The sequence below is a fragment of the Talpa europaea genome (assembly GCF_964194135.1).
Source record: "Talpa europaea genome assembly, chromosome: 16".
Classification (NCBI taxonomy): domain Eukaryota; kingdom Metazoa; phylum Chordata; class Mammalia; order Eulipotyphla; family Talpidae; genus Talpa; species Talpa europaea.
In genome coordinates, this window is record NC_140084.1 from 37,745,095 (window position 1) to 37,764,033 (window position 18,939).

An 18,939-nucleotide genomic window follows, 5' to 3' on the forward strand; every position below is an offset into this window, starting at 1 on the left:
CCCCTCAGCAGTGTATTTCAGTCCATCTGCCTGTTCTGCTCCCCACTCTGTCTCTGGTGAATCCTCTCACTGCCCACACCTCTGGCCTGTACCCCAGTTCTTGAATGCATAAACAAATCTTTAAAATTAGTCCCTAAATAGAAAAGGTTAGGGAGAAAGGAAGCGAGGACACAGACAATGACTCTGTATTGTCTCATTTAGGCCCATTTCTGAACTACCGAGATGCCAGGGAGGCACTCACGGGCCAGCACACCGGGGAACAGGATCTGGGAGGCCTGGCACTGCCTCCAGTGTGCTGTGTGACCTTGGACAAGACCCTCAGCCTCTCTGAGCCAGCTCTCTGGCCTATGAAATGGGGAGAGTCCTCTTTTCACCCTGCAGGATTGCCACAAAAGCTCATGAGCTCACAGGCCAAGACGTGTTCAGGCCGGGATTTGCCCACAAGTGGCTACTTGGGATGGGGATGCGACACCACTGCCGATGACGGCATAGAATGATACCACCCGCCACTGAATTTGGGGCCATAGTTGGAAACGTTTCCTGGGAGGCAAATTCCAGAGGTGCTTATAGGGCTGGAGGAACCAGGACCATAGGACACAAGGTAACAGGCAGGTGACACAAGGTAACATCTCCACCTAGAGGACAGCAGGTGGGAGCCGAGAGTGACAATGCTTGGAAAGCAGGGAGCCCATGCCTCCACAGGGGAAACACCCCCAAAAAGAAGAGTTAACCTGGGTCTCGGTTGGCTTATCTGTAAAATGGGGAATAAAATATATGAGGGAAAATAAAATGGGAATAATACTTAGTCCTACCTTAGAAGGTTGGCACGAGGACTAATTGAGTTAATACATGTGACTCATGGTGCAGGCTCTGGCACATAGCAAGGACTCAAAAATGTAGCTTCTGTTACTATTGTTATTATTGATCTATTATTATTATCATTATTACTGCTTTACACCAGGAACAATAACTCCCCAAGTCAAGGATGCAGTTTGAGGTCAGCTTCCACTGGAAGTCACCATTAGTAATTGATGCTTGGCTTGAGGGCTGCTAGCCCTTTGGGACTTTGTGGGAACACCTGATAGCCAGGCAGGCTCATTCTTTCTTCTGGTTGGGGGGTCACCTTAGATTCTTTTTTTAAAGATTTATTTATTTACACATACAAAAACTGGGGTACAGGCCAGTGGTGTGGGCGTGAGAGGATTCACCAGAGACAGAGTGGGGAGCAGAACAGGTGGATCAACTGAAATACACTGTTGAGGGGAGCGGTGGGCGAGACGGGAGAGGTCTGCTGTGCACTGTGTGTCACCTCCCTGGCCAGGGATTGAACTCGTGCCGCAGTGGCTGTGGATGGCTTCATAGTGCTGCATCTTAACCCCTTGGGCCACCAGGGAGGCCCTCACTTTAGATTCTTGACGAGACTCTCCTTATCCCCTGCTGCCAACGTCACAGCCACAATAGTTTCACTGTCAGGGGTGGGGGAGATGGAAAAATGTTGAAGATTGTAGTTTCTTCTCTGAAGGTGGAACCTCTTTCTGCCGTGGACTCCCCTGAGGTGTGCTTCTAGGCCCCAAGAGAAAGACGCAGCAGCAGATGTGGTGTGAGGGATTGGCAAGCCCTCCTGGCCCCTTCGGGACACTCAAGCACCCGCATCTGGATGGCCTGGCAGACTCCGAGTCCGGCCTTTTGACATTACCAGCGATGCTGTGATTGGAGGCACTGTTTCCGCTTCTGCCCAGCCAGGAGGGAGGTCTCAATCAAAATAAAACCAGCCGCAACTGAAGCTCTGTCTCAGGGACTTTAAAAAGAGGGGGGAACCAATGGAAGGAGACAGGGTGACCGATGGGGAGCTTCGGTCAGCACTTTAGCACTGACCTGGTTGTTTGTGGTCCCTGGAAACAGCCTTTCCACTGCTGGGCTGGCCAGGGGTGGTGATGGCCCAGGTGCCCTCGTGGTCCCCGCCCGCTAGGGAGCCCCAGCCTGCTCCCTGCTGCTCTCCCAGCCCCCCACTCTGTGTCTCCTGCAGTCAGTATCCTCCCTGGAGGGCAAGAGGAGCCTGATCTTGTCCTAGAAGAGCTTGACCCTTGCTGGGAGGAGGGCCAGCGTCACGTGGGCACCACCAGCCCGCAGGACTCAGGGGCGGCTCCGGCGTGTGAAGAGGAGGACGAGGCCGTGGAGCAGATGCCCAGGTAGGAGCTGGAGAAGGCCTAAAACCCATGATCAGTTGGGAAGAAACCAGGCACAAAGTACAGAGCCCTGAAGTATAAAAGGACAAAGTGTGGGTACTGAAGCTGCTCCCCACCCCAATCCCGAGGCACCCAATGCTCTCCCCGGGCTGAGTGGCTGCCACTCCAGGGCACGTGGATTCCCTTCTTTCTTTTTGTAAAAAGATTTATTTATTATTTATACAAGCACTGGGTGCAGTCAGAAGCCCGGGAGGGTGAGAGAATTACCAGAGCCAGAGCGGGGAGCAGAACAGGCAGATTGATGAAGTACACTGCTGAGGGGAGCAGCGGGCGGCAGGAGAGGTCTGCACGCCATGTGGGACCCTCGCTGGTGGCCGGGGATCGAACTGGCGGCGCGGCAGAGGCTGCGGGCAGCTTCGCAGCCCAGCACTCAACTGCTGCGCCACCGGGGGAGGCCGTGGATTCCCTTCTTGTCCTCTCTTTATTTCCCCCCCACAAAAGATAGCACGTCACAGGCACCTAAACATCAGATGCTTCAGAGAGGGCCTTGGAGACCCTCGAGGGTGGGACGGGGAGACAGCGCCTTCCCTGGACCTTGTTCCTTCCTATATTCATTCCACAATATACCTCGAGATTTTTTTTTTTTTTTACAACTTCGTATGAATGTGCCAGCACTTACTTAACCTGTGTGCTACTGATGGATGTTTAGATCGATTCCAAGACATGTTATTATAAACACGTGCATGCGCCCTTGCGCAGGAGCAGGTCGGCAGGAGGCATTTCCAGGAGCGGGGACGGGCTCCTGGGCAGGGGAGTGTGTAGTCATGGCCGTGGCTGCAGAGTCGCTGCCCCAGGGCTGGAGTGATCTTAGCTCCCATGGACGGAGGTCTTGGGTCCTCAGGCCCATGCTCTGCATTGCAGAGATGGGGAAACCAGGGAGCAGGGGGTCACCACCAGGATGGTGAAGCAGCCCTGTTACTGGAGGGAGCCCAGGGCTGCTCAGGCGGGGCTCCCCTGATGGAGTCTTGGTTGGGGAGTTCAAATCCAGTCTCAGGGGTTACAACATCCTGATGAAGACGGGGGGCACGAATGGGCTTGGGGCGTGGCTGCAGGTGGACTCATCTGCCTTTGACCTCAACTCAGGTTGCTGCCTGGGATTCAAGAGGAGAGGGAGCAGGAGGAGGAGGAAAAAGAAGAGGAAAAGGTGGAGAATAAGTAAGTCACTTGTCCCACCCCACCCCCAAGGGATGGTCCGGGGAAGTGGGGTTACCATGAGTCAGCTTGGCTTCTGGGGTGAGGACATGTTGGGGGTCCTTCCTTTGTTCTGTGCCTGTGCTGCTGGGTACTGAGCAGAGAGGCTACGGGAAGCTGGGGCTCCCCCACTGTGCTCATTATGACCCCAGACTCATATGTCCCCCACTCAACACGTCCTAACCCCTACCCCCACACAGACACTAGAACGTGACCTCCGCGAGGGTGGGTCTCTTACATCCATTGCCATGAGCCAGAGCTGAGGATAGTGCCGACACCGTGGGCACCACGTAAGAGCTGGTCGAATGCCTGGATGGATGAGTGAGTGGGCACACACGGGGGCGTCCAGTTCTCCCCTGTAATGAACACAGCCGAGGTGTAGGGCTGTCTCCTCCTCACACTCTCCACCCCTGGTAGCTTTAGATGCCTTCTAAGCTGCCCTGGATTCTGCTCTCCTGCCCATTTGTAGTGATTCCCCACCCGCATCCACAAAGATGTCAACATTAACACCCACAGAAGAGCACAGTTAAAATAAAGGTGAAAAATAGACATCAGGACCCCCCTAGAGGGAGAGGGCGTCTAGCAAGGTGGGATGGACAGGAGGATGGATGGATTGCTGAACGCGGGAGGCGAGACTAGCAGTGGAACAGGAGTCTGGAATCTGGACAGTGGGGGTGACGGGGTGTGAAGTCTGGGGTGTGGTTGCTTAGGTGGAATTGGAAAGCATGGGGCTGGAGGGGCTGCCAGGGAGGAAGTGTGGGTACAGGAGAAGCCCCAAGGTCAGAGTAGAGGCCCAGGGGATGACGAAGAAGCAGAAAAGACTGAGGATGTGGTACCAGAGAGAGGGAGAAGGAGTTGGCAAGAATGTAGAGCCTGGAGGCCAAGTTCGGAAAGTGTTTCGAGAAGGAAGGTGTGAGCTGCTGCGGGACGCATGTCTGGGATGTGACAGTGTAGCTGGTGGAAGGGGTGGGAGGTGATGCCTCTGAGGTGGTGGTGCCAGGCTGTGAAGGCCTTACACTTGATCACCTGGAAGGGAGCAATGGGGAGCTATTGAAGGTTTGAGCAGGCGAGTGTCACCACCCGGCAGCTGTGGAGAGATTATGGCAGGGAGAGCAGCGAGGAGGCTGTGTCATTGTCAGGTCAGGCTGAGTATATCTGTCCTCTTGCTCTCTCCTCTTGCGGTCTCCTCCACTCCACTGTCCATGCTAACCCCAGCCCATGCCCATCCCTGAGCTGTCCCTCGGAAGCAGGACAGCACGGACTTAGTGGAGTGACCCGAGCACATGGCATATGCCACAGAATTCCTGCCTCCACAGTGGAAAGTGGGGGCTGATCATCACCCTTGGAGTGGTGAGAAGCACAGCCGTGATAACCAATGTGGCGGGACTTGGCCTGGAGTGAGTGTCCCACTGATGGTCACTGATACTCTCCCCATGAAGGGTCATTTTCAGTCCCAATTGGGAAAGAGTTAAACCTTGAGTCCAACACAGGATTTCAGAACTGGAGGTCTGCCCAGTGGCATTGCTTTTAGCCGTCCTTGCCAGTTCCCCTATAGAAATTCCATCTTTGGCCACTTGCTTGCCCCCAGCGACGGGGAGCTCACAACCACACTACGGCTGTCCCATCCATATGCTCCTCTGACTTATGAAAATCTTTTTTTTTTTTTTTTTTACCAAAGCACATGTGCTTCCTTCCCTGTGGCTTCTATCACCCACCCAAACACTGCCCTCAGCCCCCCAGGCTGCTCAGAGAAGACCTCGGAGGCTACATAGCTTGGTTAGTACAGCCTTGTCCACCCCTGCTTTCCACACCCCTCTGTGTAGACTACAGTGCATGGGGGTTTTTCCCCCATCAAACCTGTGTGCCCAGGGCTTAGGCCTGAAAACCCCTTTCATGCCTCTGCTCTTGAACTGAGCACACATGAAGACTGGTGACCCAGTGCTCACACACATGCAGTAGCTACACGCACATGGCCATGCACACACTTACGTGTGCAGGGACACACACCCTTCACCCCCACACGGCCAGCATGCATGCACAGAGACTTTATGCAAACAGCACATGCATACAGTTACCCCCCAATGCTGCAGAAACACACACACACACACACACACACACACACACACACGCACACAAATGTTTACCCAAGTTTCAAACTCAAGAGCTTTTGGGGTGAGGGAGCCTGGGGAGGGATGCAGGCTTGTGGTGAGTGAGTGAGTGAGCCCAGGGTGGCGTCTGACATGCCAGAGGGAGTCTGGCTCAGGACAGGCAGTCTGGGCTGTGGCTGCCAGGGAGGATGCTCTTGGCCAGCTCTGCGGAGGCACAGGGGTTACTGATGACGCGCGGGCCCTGGTAACGGGCAGATTGTCGCCTAGCGACCTGGTCTCTGCTGGCAGCAGCTCCTGTTTTCCTAGCAACCGCAGCCTTTCGGTCCCCACCTGGCCTCCCTAGGGACATCTCTGCAGAGTTCCCTGCTTGTCCCCTCAATCTGATTAGAAGCAGGAAGGCTCTGGAGCTGCCTCGCAGACTCAGAGCGGGCTAGCACGCTCCGGTTCTCCACGCTGCGCGAGACCCCGGTTTGGGATGAATGTCCCTGCCCACGGCTGAACCCCCGCACTATGGGCATCCTTGTTGGCAAAGACAGCGAGACCCAAGTAGGTGGCTGCTTCTCCCTGAGGGCTCTCCTCCTTCCTTCTTTTGGGGTTATTGTGTCGGGTGGAGTGTTCTACTGAAGTTGACAGTAAGGACCTTCACCTGGGGTGCAGCCTTTTGGGTGACCTGGGGGAGGGCAGGGAAGTGGGCTGCTACACCCTGCAACTTTAACTTGGAGAGCCAGGGAATTTCTGGGATGCCCACCCACCTCAGTCCGTCTGTTCCTCTGTCTGGAAATCCCTGGGAGTTGGGAACTTTCCAGGAGTTGATGGCCCGCTGCTTCTGGGCCAGGCAAGAGGGGCTTGGCAGGGACTGGGCACACTGCTAGTAGGACAAGCCAACCTTGAGTACATAGGTCCCAAAACAGCCCCTGGCAATGCTGACAGCCCCCCCCCCCCAGAACTTGCTAGATGTCTTGGTGGCCGGAGATGTTTGTGCAAAATGTTTCCTGAACCACGTGGGTGGCTCATAGCCCTACAGAACGCCACTCCCCAGGGATTAATACCAGTCGTGATAAGAACGATCAAAATAATGCTTCCATTTGACTCACACTTGTTTCCCGCTGTGTGAAGGGAGATAACATCATTATCCCAATTCACAGATGAGAGGCTGAGGCTCAATGACAGTGCCCTGCCTGTTGGGGCGGGGGGGGGGGTGTTCTGCCGGCAAGTGCAGAACTGGGGTTCACTTGGCACCACAATGCAAGAAAGCTGTTGCCCAGTGTTTAGAGCTGAAGCGTCCAGGACCACCTGTATGGGGAGGCTTTTTGATCTTTTTAAACTTTTTGTTGACGTAACATCACCTTATAACCCTGTAAGTTTCAGGCGTGCATCATTAATCCATGCGTTCCCCGCTGGCCCTTCTGCCCTCACTCAAATAAGCCATGTACGCGGAAAGACTGAGGGAATCTTCTAGGGCACTTGCCCAGGGCCATACAATGATTTCTTTTCTTTTTTTTTTCAAAGATTTATTTCTTTATGCATACAAGAACTGGGGTGTAGGCCAAAGGTGTAGGGGGTCAGAGGATTCACCAGAGTCAGAATGGGAAGCAGAACAGGCGGATGGGCGAGACAGGAGAGGTCTGCTGCGCCCTGTGGGTAGCTCCCTGGCTGGGATCGAACTCATGCTGTGCTGCAGTGGCTGCAAGTAGCTTCATAGAGCTGTGACTTAACCCCTTGCGCCACCAGGGAGGCCCCCATACAGTGATTTCTTGACCTGATTCTGGGATTGACTTGACCAGAAGCCCTGACTGGGACTGTGCTCTGAGAACTGAGGAGTCCCCTATGTCTGTTTCAGGGAAAGCAAATCCACTCAGACCCCTCACAGCAAGTGGCCCAGCCCACTGTTTTGTTAGGGCAGATGTCTCCCTCAAGAGTGGGGGACACCTTCCCCTCACTATTTTTGAGGGACCCACAAAGACATTTTAATTTCCTTTGAAGTCAAATCCCCCCAAATGGGCTTGTAGATGGAAGAAACTGTTTTAAGCTATGTTATGAACATAGGGATCTTCATAGAAATGCGGTCACAAAATAGTTTTAATTCTATTTTTACAAATGAAGGGGCCCTGTGAAAGTCATAGTGTGCTTTAGCTTTTATGACTTGTCTCCTTAAGGAAATCTGTTTCTTCCTGGGCAGGGTGGAAAGTCTGACTCTGCTAATCCTGGAAATATCTGTATAATAAGGAGAAATCAAGTGAATGGGGTGTCTGGATGATCCAGACACCCCTGACTCCCCCCCTTTCTTCCCCCCCAACCCTGCCCGTCACAAGGAACCAAGCAGGTGCTCAGAGGCTGGCAGCGGAGTATTAAGGACATGGCCTTGGGGTTAGAGACATGTTGCAGAGCCTATGTGACCACAGACAGACCATCTGACGTCTCTGGGCCTCCAATTTCTAAACTGGGGGCAGCATCCATCACTGGTTGGGGAGCCACTGTGTTGACCCTGTGCCTGGCACACAGCCCATGGGATCTGCTGTGCTAATGTGATCACCTGCTGATTCCCATGCCCAGGCTGCTGGCTCCTAACTGTCTGGGGCTGCTGTCCCACCCTCACCTCCTTAACCACCTTGGGAGGGCTGCCACTTAGCCCAGGGAATCTAGGTTTTCTGGGTAACAGGCACAGCAGCGCGTCCTCGGTGAACCCCCTGGTAACAGTAGTCTGTGGGCCGGCCTGGGGCTGTCAGGAAACAGAACCTGATTCCAATACACAAATCACATTACCCCTGGTCCTGAGCCATCTTTTTTAAAAAAAGATTTATTTTTTTTATTTATGCATACAAGAACTGGGGTGTAGGCCAGAGGTGTGTGGGTGGGGGGGGGCAGGGGTGAGAAGATTCACCAGAAGACAGAGTGGGGAGCAGAACAGGCAGATCTACTGAAATCCACTGCTGAGGGGAGCAGCGGGTGAGACAGGAGAGGTTTGCTGTGCCATGTGGATCAGCTCCCTGCCCAGGGATCAAACTCATACTGAAGTGGCTGCTGATAGCATGATAGTGCCGAGACTTTAACCCCTGCACCACCAGGGAGGCCCCCTGAGTCATCATTTTAACCCAGAGGTCACACACAGACATCTAAGGGTCCATTCTAGCTGGAAGACATGCTGTTTGGGGTATCTGCATGTTAATATAGACATATTAATTTGGATTATCTATCAGCATCTAACAATTCAGAGATTCTACCTTTATTTTTTATTATTGTTATTATTTTAAATATTTATTTATACAAGCACTGGGTACAGTCAGAAGCACAGGAGTGTGAGAGAATTCAGAGCCAGAGTGGGGAGCAGAACAGGCAGACTGACGAAGCACACTGCTGAGGGCAGCAGCAGGTGCGGCAGGAGAGTTTTGTGCTCCATGTGGGACCCTCGCTGGGGATCGAACTGGCACGGCAGAGGCTGTGGGCAGCTTTGCAGCCCAGCGCTCAACCACTGCGCCACCAGGGGAGGCCCTATTATTATTTTTTAAATTAGAAGATTCCATTTTTAAAATTGGTAGTTCAGGTTCCTTTTAAAAATTGGGACATAAAAACTGGAAGATGTGGTCACCGGGCCCTTGTTTCTCTAGCCAAATGAGGTTGCCAACTCAGAAGAGCGTGTGTTCTCTGATTTGCCATAGTCCTCCCTGCTCCCTCCCTATAACCTCCCCCTGACCCCATCACTCCTGTATGCCTGCAGGGACCAGGGACCCCTGAGACATTCAGAAGCTTCAGTGTGGCTCTGATCTCATGACTTGGAAAGGACCAGGGCCTGCGGTAGAGGTTTGTGTGCTGTGGTACAATTTGCTGTGCGATGATGGGAAAGTCAATTTACCTGTCTGGGCCTTATTTTTCTCATATTCCCTGCCTTTCCCTGTATCATCAGAGGTGACTGGAAACTCTCAGATGAGAAATGCTGGGCATATATCTTATCTTGAACACGATGTAATATCCTTTGGTCACACGCCAGAGAACAGCACCTCAAGCCATCCTTCATGCTTGTCTTGGCACATGCTGTTCCCCCTTCCTGGACACCCTTCCCCGCCTATTTCTCATAGTCAATTCAGCATCTTCAAGAGCTGGGTCACAGACACCTCCTCTGGGAAGCCCTCCATCCTAGGTAGAACTCTGGCTGTGCCCTTCACTGTCCTTTGCTCGAGTGTGTGTGTCTCAGACTGGGGGATCATTAGCTGGACTTGGGATCTGCCGACCCCTGTGCCGGCAGCCTGGTGTGGGCGAGACCTACTCCTGGGCATCTTTGTGCTTGGCTCAGGGCACAGAACCTGGCACTCTGCAGGCTTCAGGGATAGTTCAACACCTCTAACCCCGACCCTTTCCTCCCGCCCCTGGGTGCACAGTGTCCGACTGGATAGCTGTCTGGTGGCGCAGATCGGCCAGGACCCAAGTGAAGTAGGCGGGACCCAGGCCAGGAGGGCCGCACGCCAGGTATGTAGCCACAGGCCAGGCTCTTGGGAGACCTCTGAGGCCTGAGCTGGCATCAGTGGAGGGGGCTGGGCTTTGTCTACTTCGTTTACAGGGCATTTTCAGACAGGACAGTGGGGGATGTGACTGTGGGGCCTGCTCACATCAGGGATCAGATCGTGTCGCCACCCAGGGGTCTTGGGTGACACTCAGGGGCTGTGGGTGGGAAGAAGGTGGCCTGGACAAGTGACCTTCCCATGCCAGGCCTCAGTGGCCACCTTTGTAAATGGCGCTCCAACTCCCTCTCTGGGGGGTGTACCCAGCTGTACACTGGGCAGTGTGGTGCCAGTGGGGGTGCCGTGGCCACTGCTGTGGCTGCTTGGTCCCCACCTGCACAGGGCTGTTTGCGGAAGTTCCCCTGTTCCGTGGGACAAGCCCAGGTGTTGGGGCCCGGGCTGCCGTGTGCACTGCTCTCCTCGGGGTGGAGGCCACCTCCCGGGCGCCCCAGAAAGCAGGACCTGACCAGCACATCAGGGCAAGGAGCAGAGCTGGCCCGAGAGGACTCCTGAGGGAGACCTCCTGACAGGTCCTGGACGGGGTGGGGCATGGCCCCAGCTGCTGTTTCCACTTGATTTTCTGCAGGCACTGCAGGAGGAGGCCCAGGCCGCCCGCTCCGGAGGTAGGTGTGGGGAGTGGGGTGGGGTGGGGTGGGTGGCAGTTGCACAAGGACATCGGGGATACTTTCAGGCTGAGCCACCTCCCTCCATCTCCATCCTGACAGCCCCTCTGCCCGCTCCGTCCTCAGGCAGAACCCACCCCCCGCATCTTGGGGTCACGTTGTTTCAGAAGCTCTAGGGGTATACTCTGCTGTACCAGGCCACACCTTCTTTAGCCCCAGCCCCTCTGCTGTGCTGGGCTCTTATGCTCAGCGAGATAAGTCAGAGGAGGAGACGCCACGTGATTTCACTCATACGTAGACGGTAAAGAGACAAAATGAAACAGGGAACATGTACCTCAACTCTGACAGCAGAATGGGGGTTACCCTTGGGGGTTGGGGGAGCAGGCAGGAGGTGGGCTGGGTGGAGGGCTTGACTGGATGTGTGCGGATGGAGACTAGCCTGTGGTGTAGGCCTGGGGTGGTGTAGACAAATGTGGGGAGAAGCTGTACACCTGGTGTTTATGCAGTTTTACAAAAAAAATCTCAGCAGAAAAAAAAAAAAAGAAAAAACCAGTCTCAGGGGGGATGGCACTGAGGCCCCTGAACCCCAGTTGCTCCTTCCTGCCACCCCTACCCCTCACTAGGGCTGTGGCTCTCTGGGCTCCTGGTCACCTCAAATACAACGTGTACCAGCGGAGGTTGGGGCTACCCTTGCTAAGGTGTATTCCAGACTCCACGCCTCTTGTTGAGCTGCTCTTGCTGAGACCTGCAGGTGTCCCCTGACCACACTTGGCTATTACCTACCACCACCCTGTCCCGACAACTCCACGACATGGGGGCCGGACCCCAGGGGCTGGACACTGGCTCCTTACTAACCTCCCTCAAGCCCCAAGTACTCCGGCTGCCCCGGGAGGCGGATGGGCCATTTCACAGATGAGAAAGTTGAGGCTCATGTGGTCAGGATGTGGCCGTGAGGTCAAGGGCACAGACCCACGTTCCACTCTCGGATCCTCCCGCCGTCTCTCTGTGTGACTCAGAGCCAGTGCTCTGGCTTCTCCTGGCTTCTAAATCAAGAAAAGGGGGGCAGCAAGTATACCTACTGTCGTGGGTTGCTGGGAGACAGAGAAGGGGAGACAGTGCATTGAAAGGGCCTGGCCCTGTGGCTGGCTTTGAGGGAGGAGCCCGCCAGGCAGCCTCGAGAAGGGCCTGGACCCAGGTCTCCTACCCCTGCATCCTGAGCTTGTTCTGTGTCTCGTTAGCTTCAGCACAAGGCTGTAGGAAGCTACTAAATCTCTACCTCACACAGGTGAGTAAGACCAGCTCACCCAGGTGCAGACGCAGTGGCCTGGAGACGTGACCTCCGTGTGCCTCTTCTCCAATGTGGACCCAGAACCAGCAGCGCCGGGTCCCCTGGGAGCTGGCTGGAAATGCAGATTCTCAGGTCGCGCCCCCGACCTGCTGAACCAGATCTGCATTATAACAAGATTTCCTGGTCATCTGTCTGTACCTCAGCGCTGCAGAGGCGATGGCCTTGACCGCTGCTGCTTGTCGGAAGCACAGGGGAGGGTGACGTCTGGAGCAGGGGCTCGCCCAGACCAGGAAGTGAGACTCTCCAGCCTGGGGCTGGGCAACAGACGTTTCCAAACCTAGCCGAGGCTGCCATAGGCAGGTCGGTTTGGAAGCCGGGGCTCCGGGGAAGGCCTCACTTCTGCTTGGTTGTGAAATTAAGCTCCGAGTTTCCTTGGGATGGAAATCTGACTGGCTAAGAATATTTGAGCGCGGAGTTCATGAGTCTAAGAGCCTGAGGAGCTTTGGGTTCTTTCATTCTAACTATTTTGAGTCTGAGATGGGAAAGGCTTGGGGGTTGGTTAGCAGAGAGAGAACATGCGAAGTTGGGGCCTGGGGACTGTCCATCAGAGCTGTTGGTACATCAGTCCTGTGACTTGGTGACGCATTCGAGGTTGAACTCCAGGGACAAGAGTGATGCTGCAGGCCTTGGGCGGGGCTGCTGCAAGCACAGGCGGGTCTGTGCTGGTGCCAGCAGGGAGCAGCCCTGCTGCCTTGCCTCCTCCAAACCTGTGCTCCTGCTTGCAGCCCCCAGACCTCTACCCGAGACCCGCTGGCCTCAGCAACATGGCTAAGCCAGGCCGGGACGTGGAGCTGAATCGCCTGGTCCAGGACCAGCTGCCTGGCCAGGCGGCCCCTCCAAACCTGGTGGACCACCTCCCCAATGTGCCCAGCTACCGCCCACCCATCACCCGCATCCCTGTCCTGGTCTCCCGGAGAACAACCTTGTCCAACTCCAGCTTCGCCAAGGAAACCAGGAGCTCCATCCGTCGCCTAGGTAGCGTGATCTCGCCCACCCAGCATGCTCGGCCGGGATGTGTGCTTCTGCATGGCTTGTGCTGATTCCAGCCTGGGGGCCGTGCCATGGTCTGGGAGCACTAGTTAGGTGCCCAGAAAACCACCCCCAATTCCCCTGCTGATCAGTGCCTTCTTCTTACTGTGTGGTGATTGAAAGGTGTTAATCCCTTTCTCCTGGCGGCTAAAATTCCACAATTAGCAATTCATTTCTTTGGGTTATTTAAGGCTTTCTGCAGATCGGTTTTTTTTTTTTTTTTTTGACAGGTAGTCACTCACACCAGAGTCTAAATAAGTCACTCAACTCTCCAGGACACAAGAGGTTGGGGCAGGGAGTTGGGTGACCGAGACGAGTGAGCAGAGGGGAATAGAGTGTAAGAAATTTTGGGGGGTCCATTGTGGATAAAATCTACTGTCCTTGAGAGATGGCTGGGAGAAAAATTTCTAAGGGTTATTGATATCCTCCCAGCAAATCCCTCTCGGGAAGAAATAGACCTTCAGGTGCCAACTGGGAGACCAATGGCCCAATGTGGAGGATCCATCCAATTATGACAAGGCCCCACAGTGGCCTGCAGGCTTTGGGTGCTTGCTGGCTGAGGACGGAGTGCTAGGGGGTCATCCTGGCACCACTGCTGGCACCGTTACCTTCTGCCCTGACTCCAGCCAGGCCTGTCTACTTTCCCTTGTGATTTGTTTGTTTTTGGACAACACCAGGCGAGGGTGCCTCTGTGATAAGCAGACAGGTAGAATTGAACATTTCCTTGATCCACTCTCCTCCCCTCTACCAGGCTTGGGGTGGGCACAGAGTGGGCAGGGAGGTAGCCCATGAATCATCCCTGGGGGGCCTGGGATCGCATCCCAGTCTTAGTCTTCTAGGCAAACCTTAAACCTACTCTCTCTAATGGCTCCAACTCCACCCCCACAAGCTCCTCCCTTTATTTGCTTACTTCTTCTTTCCATGGATTCACTTCTTTTATTTAGTTAAGTGTATTCAAACAGGAAACTTGATCTTCCTATAAATCGAAGCATGGCTTGCCATAAATCGAAGACATATACAGAAACAGGCACAAAAGCTGAAAACAAAGTCGTGCTGATAGTTTCTAGAGAAATCTGCTAGTCTGCTGAGGAATCTCCACTGAGGTCTGCTCTCACGGCCACAGAGGGGGATAAGGAGGTGTCGGGGGGGGCCTGGAGGCCATCCTAGCGCTAATGGAGACTTCTCTGCACATTCAGCATCCAGAGAGAATTGAAATGGGACTAATGCTCTCTTGCCACGTGACCTGTTGCCTTGTCTGTGTCATCCCAAATCAACTTGTGTTTCCCTTAGCCCTGGGGAGCTCCAAATTTTGGAAATATTCCCAGAGTCCTGGGCCAGTGGGCTGGCTTGTCTACAGAGACAAGGGAATGGTGGTGCAGGGAGCACCTGCTTTCAATGCCCCTGCTCGGTGCCTCTGTGTGGTGTGTGCTGGTCACCGACCTGAGGATGAGCAAGGGTTTCATCTCTGGAGCCAGGCTGCTGGCATCCAAATCCCTGCTCTGCTGCCAGTTTTTCCATGTCTCTGCTTCATTTTCCTTATCCACCTAACGGGAACAGAAATAAGGATCTGGCAGAGTGGCTGGGCAGGGGGAGAGTTAATATATATAAAGCATTGCAAGTTCAGTGAAACAAATGCTTGGCAGGCACATAGGAAGTGCTTGACTGTAAATATTATTATCGTCTGAACTAATTTAATCAGGCAATCTTATTCTTTATATTTTTAATAGTATTATCCCTGCTCTCTAAATCAATATAATACAAACTAATATCATTCCTATTTGAATTCTGCTTTGCCAAGCTGGTGGAAAATGAAATACCAGGCTTAGGGGTTTCTCTACATCTATGGGAGGATTGGGGTACCAGGGTCTGACTCCCAATGAGGCAGTTGCTGGGGGGCGCAGGCTCCAGAGCCAGGCTCATGGATGCAGAGGCCGGGCACATTCTGCCCCAGGGGGATCATGCTGGGGGTTACTCAGCAGCCTTCACCCACCCTTTTTGAGTGGGTGCCCTTGTCCAGGCTGCTCCACACCCCTCGGCCGCCCTCCAACTTATGCCTCAGGCCCACCTCATGCTCTCTACTGCTTTCCACAGCCTGGGACATCAGTTTGTCTGGCAAAACTTCTCCCTTGTTTCAAAATGTACCCCCTCCCCTCACTGGGGCTATGGTGGAGGTGTCCTGGGGTGTGGCGTGAGAACCGTTTGTAGAGGTGTGACCCTGGACCCCTGAAACATACATGCCCCGCTCCCCACTGGGAAGGTATGCACCTGCCTTGTAGAGCCCAGGTTGCTCCTGGCTGCTGTTTGGGGGTCGTGCTCATGTATGGTGGTGTATCTGGGCCTTTGCCAGTCCCTCAGCATCCTCTGAGCTGTGCCTCAGGGCACACCTATCCCCATAGGCCCAGAGTGGGTAAGGAGTCCTGAGCAGGGCCATGCCAGGCTCCTTGGGATGACTCAGTTCAGTGGGACATGGCCCCAGGCCTGTCAGAGACTGGGAGAGGGATTGAGCTGGTGAATTTCTGGTGCTTCTGGATGCACAGAAACAAGGAACTACCAAAACGGGTATCCAACGAGGGGAGAAACACACTACAGAAATGAGCTTGCTCTCCATTGGAGAAACTTCCAGGTGTCTCCACTGAAGCACTACAAGAGCGTGAAAACTTATGTCCCCTGGCCCAGGCCTGGGGAGGCATGGTCACCCCTACCTTGAGATTGGGGAAACTGAGGCCCAGAGTGGGGAAGCAGCTGAGCCAGGCTTTGCTAGGCCTGGTTCTAGGACTCAGTGTCCTTGTGACCCCTTCCCGAGCCCTGGGTCCTTGATGGTTCTCCAGGCTGGAGACCAGACTGTGCTTTGGAGAGCGGGGCTTCGGGCGGTGTCCAGGAGCTTCCCCTGCTGCTGTGTCTCCTTTTGTGTCTTCCGGCCTTGTGACTGAGGTGGCCGTGGCCTCAGGCCCCTGGGCTCTGCATTCTCTCTTTTTTTTTTTTAAAGATTTATTTATGCATACAAGAGGTGGGATATAGGCCAGAGATGCGGGGGGTGATAGGATTCACCAGAGACAGAGTGGGGAGCAGAACAGGCAGACTGACTGAAATACACTGCTGAGGGGAGCAGCGGGTGAGTCAGGAGAGGTCTGCTGCACCATGTGGGTTGCTCCCTGGCAGGCCAGGGATCAAACTCATGCTGCAGAGGCTTCGGATTGCTTCATAGTGCGGTGCTTAACCCCTTGCGCCAACAGGGAGGCCCTGGGCTCTGCATTCTTGCACCCTGCATGGAGCTCTCCTGGGGGCCCTGCAGGGAGGGGAGGCTACAAGAAGCCCCCCTCCCCAAACCCTGATGTGGTTCCTGTGGCTTTCTGCAGCAACACAGCAGGCCCCGGGGCTGGCTTCTTTCTCACTGACTCTGTCCCCTCCATCTTCTCCCCAGTGGCTGCCACGAAGGAGCACCCGGAGGTGCAGGTGGAAGATGCTGATGCGGACAGCCACCCCCTTATAGTGGAAAAGAAACCTCCCTCCCCTGTGGGGCAACCACCTTCTCCAGCCAAATCCGACACCCTCGCTGTCCCGGGATCGGCCACGGGGACCCACAGGTCACCTTTTATGCTTCTCTTGGCCTTTTCACATTTGCTCCCATTTGTCAGATGAGGAAACTGAGGACAGAGAGGGGAGAGAGGAGAGGTAGTGGCCCAGGGTCACTCAGCGAGTTGGTGTCAGAACTGGGGATTCTTCTCCATTCCCTCCATCCCCTCGACTCCCCTTCCTGCCTAGACCCCAGCCTCCTGCCTCCTGCTGATGGAGTGGGCCTGTGGCTACCTTGTTCCTGTCATCCATCCATACCTCCCTCCCTGCATCCCTCCCCAAGCCTCTGTCGATGTCTTCAGGTGTCAGGTTCTGCTCTAGGTGCTGGGGAGGCCTGTCAAGGCCTGACATTCTAGTGGAGCTGAATGTGGAGCTGCCAGTCTAGTGGCACCAGAGTGAGCAATGAACAAGTCATCACGTAAGCAAGGCTGTGGCAGAGAGTGCCAGGGCGAAGGTGGCTGGGAGAAACTGGGCGCCTGCGCTGGAGCCTGGCTCATGAGGGGAGAATTCTGAGGCTCAGGGATGGAATCAGCACTGAGGGCAACTGATATGAGCTGAAGAGCCACGGGAAGCGCAGGCCGGGCAGAGGGACCCGGTGGTTTGGAGTAAATCCCTGCTTGCCAATTTCCAGATGTGGGGTGAGAGGCAAGTTGTGGAGCCTTTCTAGTCTTCCGTTTTCCCATGCTGAGTGGGGATGAGACTTCACCTGTCTCCTGGTGCTTGTGTGTTCAGCAAGCTATGGCCTGAGAAGGGCCTAGCACTGGGTCAGGCATGGGGTGTGCTGGGGTGTAGCAGCTGATTTAATTCCACCCTCAGGACTCTTGGACTGCAGGAGAGGGCACCCAGGCTGGGTATTGGAGGGCTGGGTGTGGGTCCCTGCTCTGGGACTCGTGACCCCCCCTCCCCCAGTCTTCTCATGTGTGGTCATGTTTTAGAGTGTGAAAGAGGCAAATGCATGAGTTTTGCTCTCCTAAGTGACTTAGTTTAAGAGACTTCTGGACTCAAGCAAAGGCTGCATATCCTTCTTTCTGGATCCCTCTAGAAGCCCAGCTGGTGGAATCCCAAAATGTGGTGGTCGAGCATGAGAAGATGCAGACTTACACAGGGTCAGCTAAGACCCCAGGGCTCCAACGGTGGCACTGCGTGGCAGACTTGAATTGAAAGACAGGGGACCCTGATCTTATGCAGTCTCTGTTCTTCAGTAGGGAGCCGGAAGCTCAGGAGGATATGGGGCTTTCCCAGGGTCACACCCTGAGCTGGAGACTGAACCTCATTGCCACAGGCATTCTCTAGCAGCTGAGAGTGGTGTGTTCTAGAAGGGAAGTAGTGTTGAGTTGGGAGGGCAGAGACTTTAGACTAGAAGACTTTAGACTAGACTAGAAGAGAGAAAGATGTTCATGCAGAGGCTCAACTGGATGGTAGGTATTTAGTTGGGTGGATTGATCCCATTTTACAGAGGGGGACACCGAGGTGGCTCAGAGTGTTTAAGTGGCTCGCCAAGGTCACACGCTGCTAAGGGGCAGGGCTGCCAAGTCATAGTCGTTACTTACTGCTAGGCTGAGGGACGATGCCAAGATTGGGGTCCAGAGATGGCGGTGCCCTTCTTCTCTCCTTGTGTCTCCCTGCAGGGAAATTAGGACCCTTCAGTGATACCATCCCCTGCCCCCAGCACCCCATGGATTCACTTGGGGTGATCCGAAGGACTTGGAGTGGATGCACTTCCCCCTGGATCCCTGGCTTCACTGAAGACATTTCCATGTCTGTGTCCTTGCAGGAAGAGGCTGCCCTCCCAAGATGATGAAGCTGAAGAGCTCAAGGCTTTATCGCCAGCTGAGTCCCCTGTGGTCGCCTGGTCGGATCCGACAACCCCACAGGGCACTGAGTGAGTGGGGGTACCCTCTGGGGCCTCAGAGTCAGAAGGGCGGGTAGAAATGAGCAGGCCAAGGGAGGTGTCTGTGTGGAAGGAAGATTTACCGGTGGCTGCTGAGTAGCAATCAGAGCTGAACCCAGGCTGCTTCTCGCTGGCCAGTTCTGTCCAGAACCACAGACAGTGGGCCCTGGGGAGTCCATAGCTTTACGAACTTCCCAGGTGATTTGGAGGCAGCTGGTCTGCGGAACAATGTTTGGAGGTCACAGTGAAGGTGTTAGGACTAGTATCTCTGACGTCTAGCTGCGAAGGTTGGGTCAATGGGGGATGTGTTCCTGAAGGGTTTGAGACTGGGCTGTGGTCTGGAATCCCCATCACAGCTCCTAGTATGACTGCAGTTAACTCTGGGCTTTTCTTCTGCTAATCTACCCATAATTTTGGAGCCTATGTTTAACAGAGTC

The 18,939-nt window shown here is 54.6% G+C and overlaps 1 protein-coding gene across 1 annotated transcript in view; it reads left to right on the forward strand.

The window, feature by feature from the left end:
- CNGB1 (cyclic nucleotide gated channel subunit beta 1) overlaps window positions 1–18,939 on the forward strand; it is a gene marked incomplete at its 5' end in the record, with an annotated part of 57,998 nt that overhangs the window by 11,520 nt on the left and 27,539 nt on the right. The window contains 8 exons of the mRNA XM_084256865.1: window positions 2,027–2,189; window positions 3,330–3,401; window positions 9,919–10,006; window positions 10,625–10,661; window positions 11,900–11,946; window positions 12,735–12,984; window positions 16,460–16,622; window positions 18,386–18,493. Of these exons, the coding sequence (XP_084112991.1) occupies window positions 2,027–2,189; window positions 3,330–3,401; window positions 9,919–10,006; window positions 10,625–10,661; window positions 11,900–11,946; window positions 12,735–12,984; window positions 16,460–16,622; window positions 18,386–18,493 (928 nt within the window). The remainder of the gene's footprint in view (window positions 1–2,026; window positions 2,190–3,329; window positions 3,402–9,918; window positions 10,007–10,624; window positions 10,662–11,899; window positions 11,947–12,734; window positions 12,985–16,459; window positions 16,623–18,385; window positions 18,494–18,939) is intronic.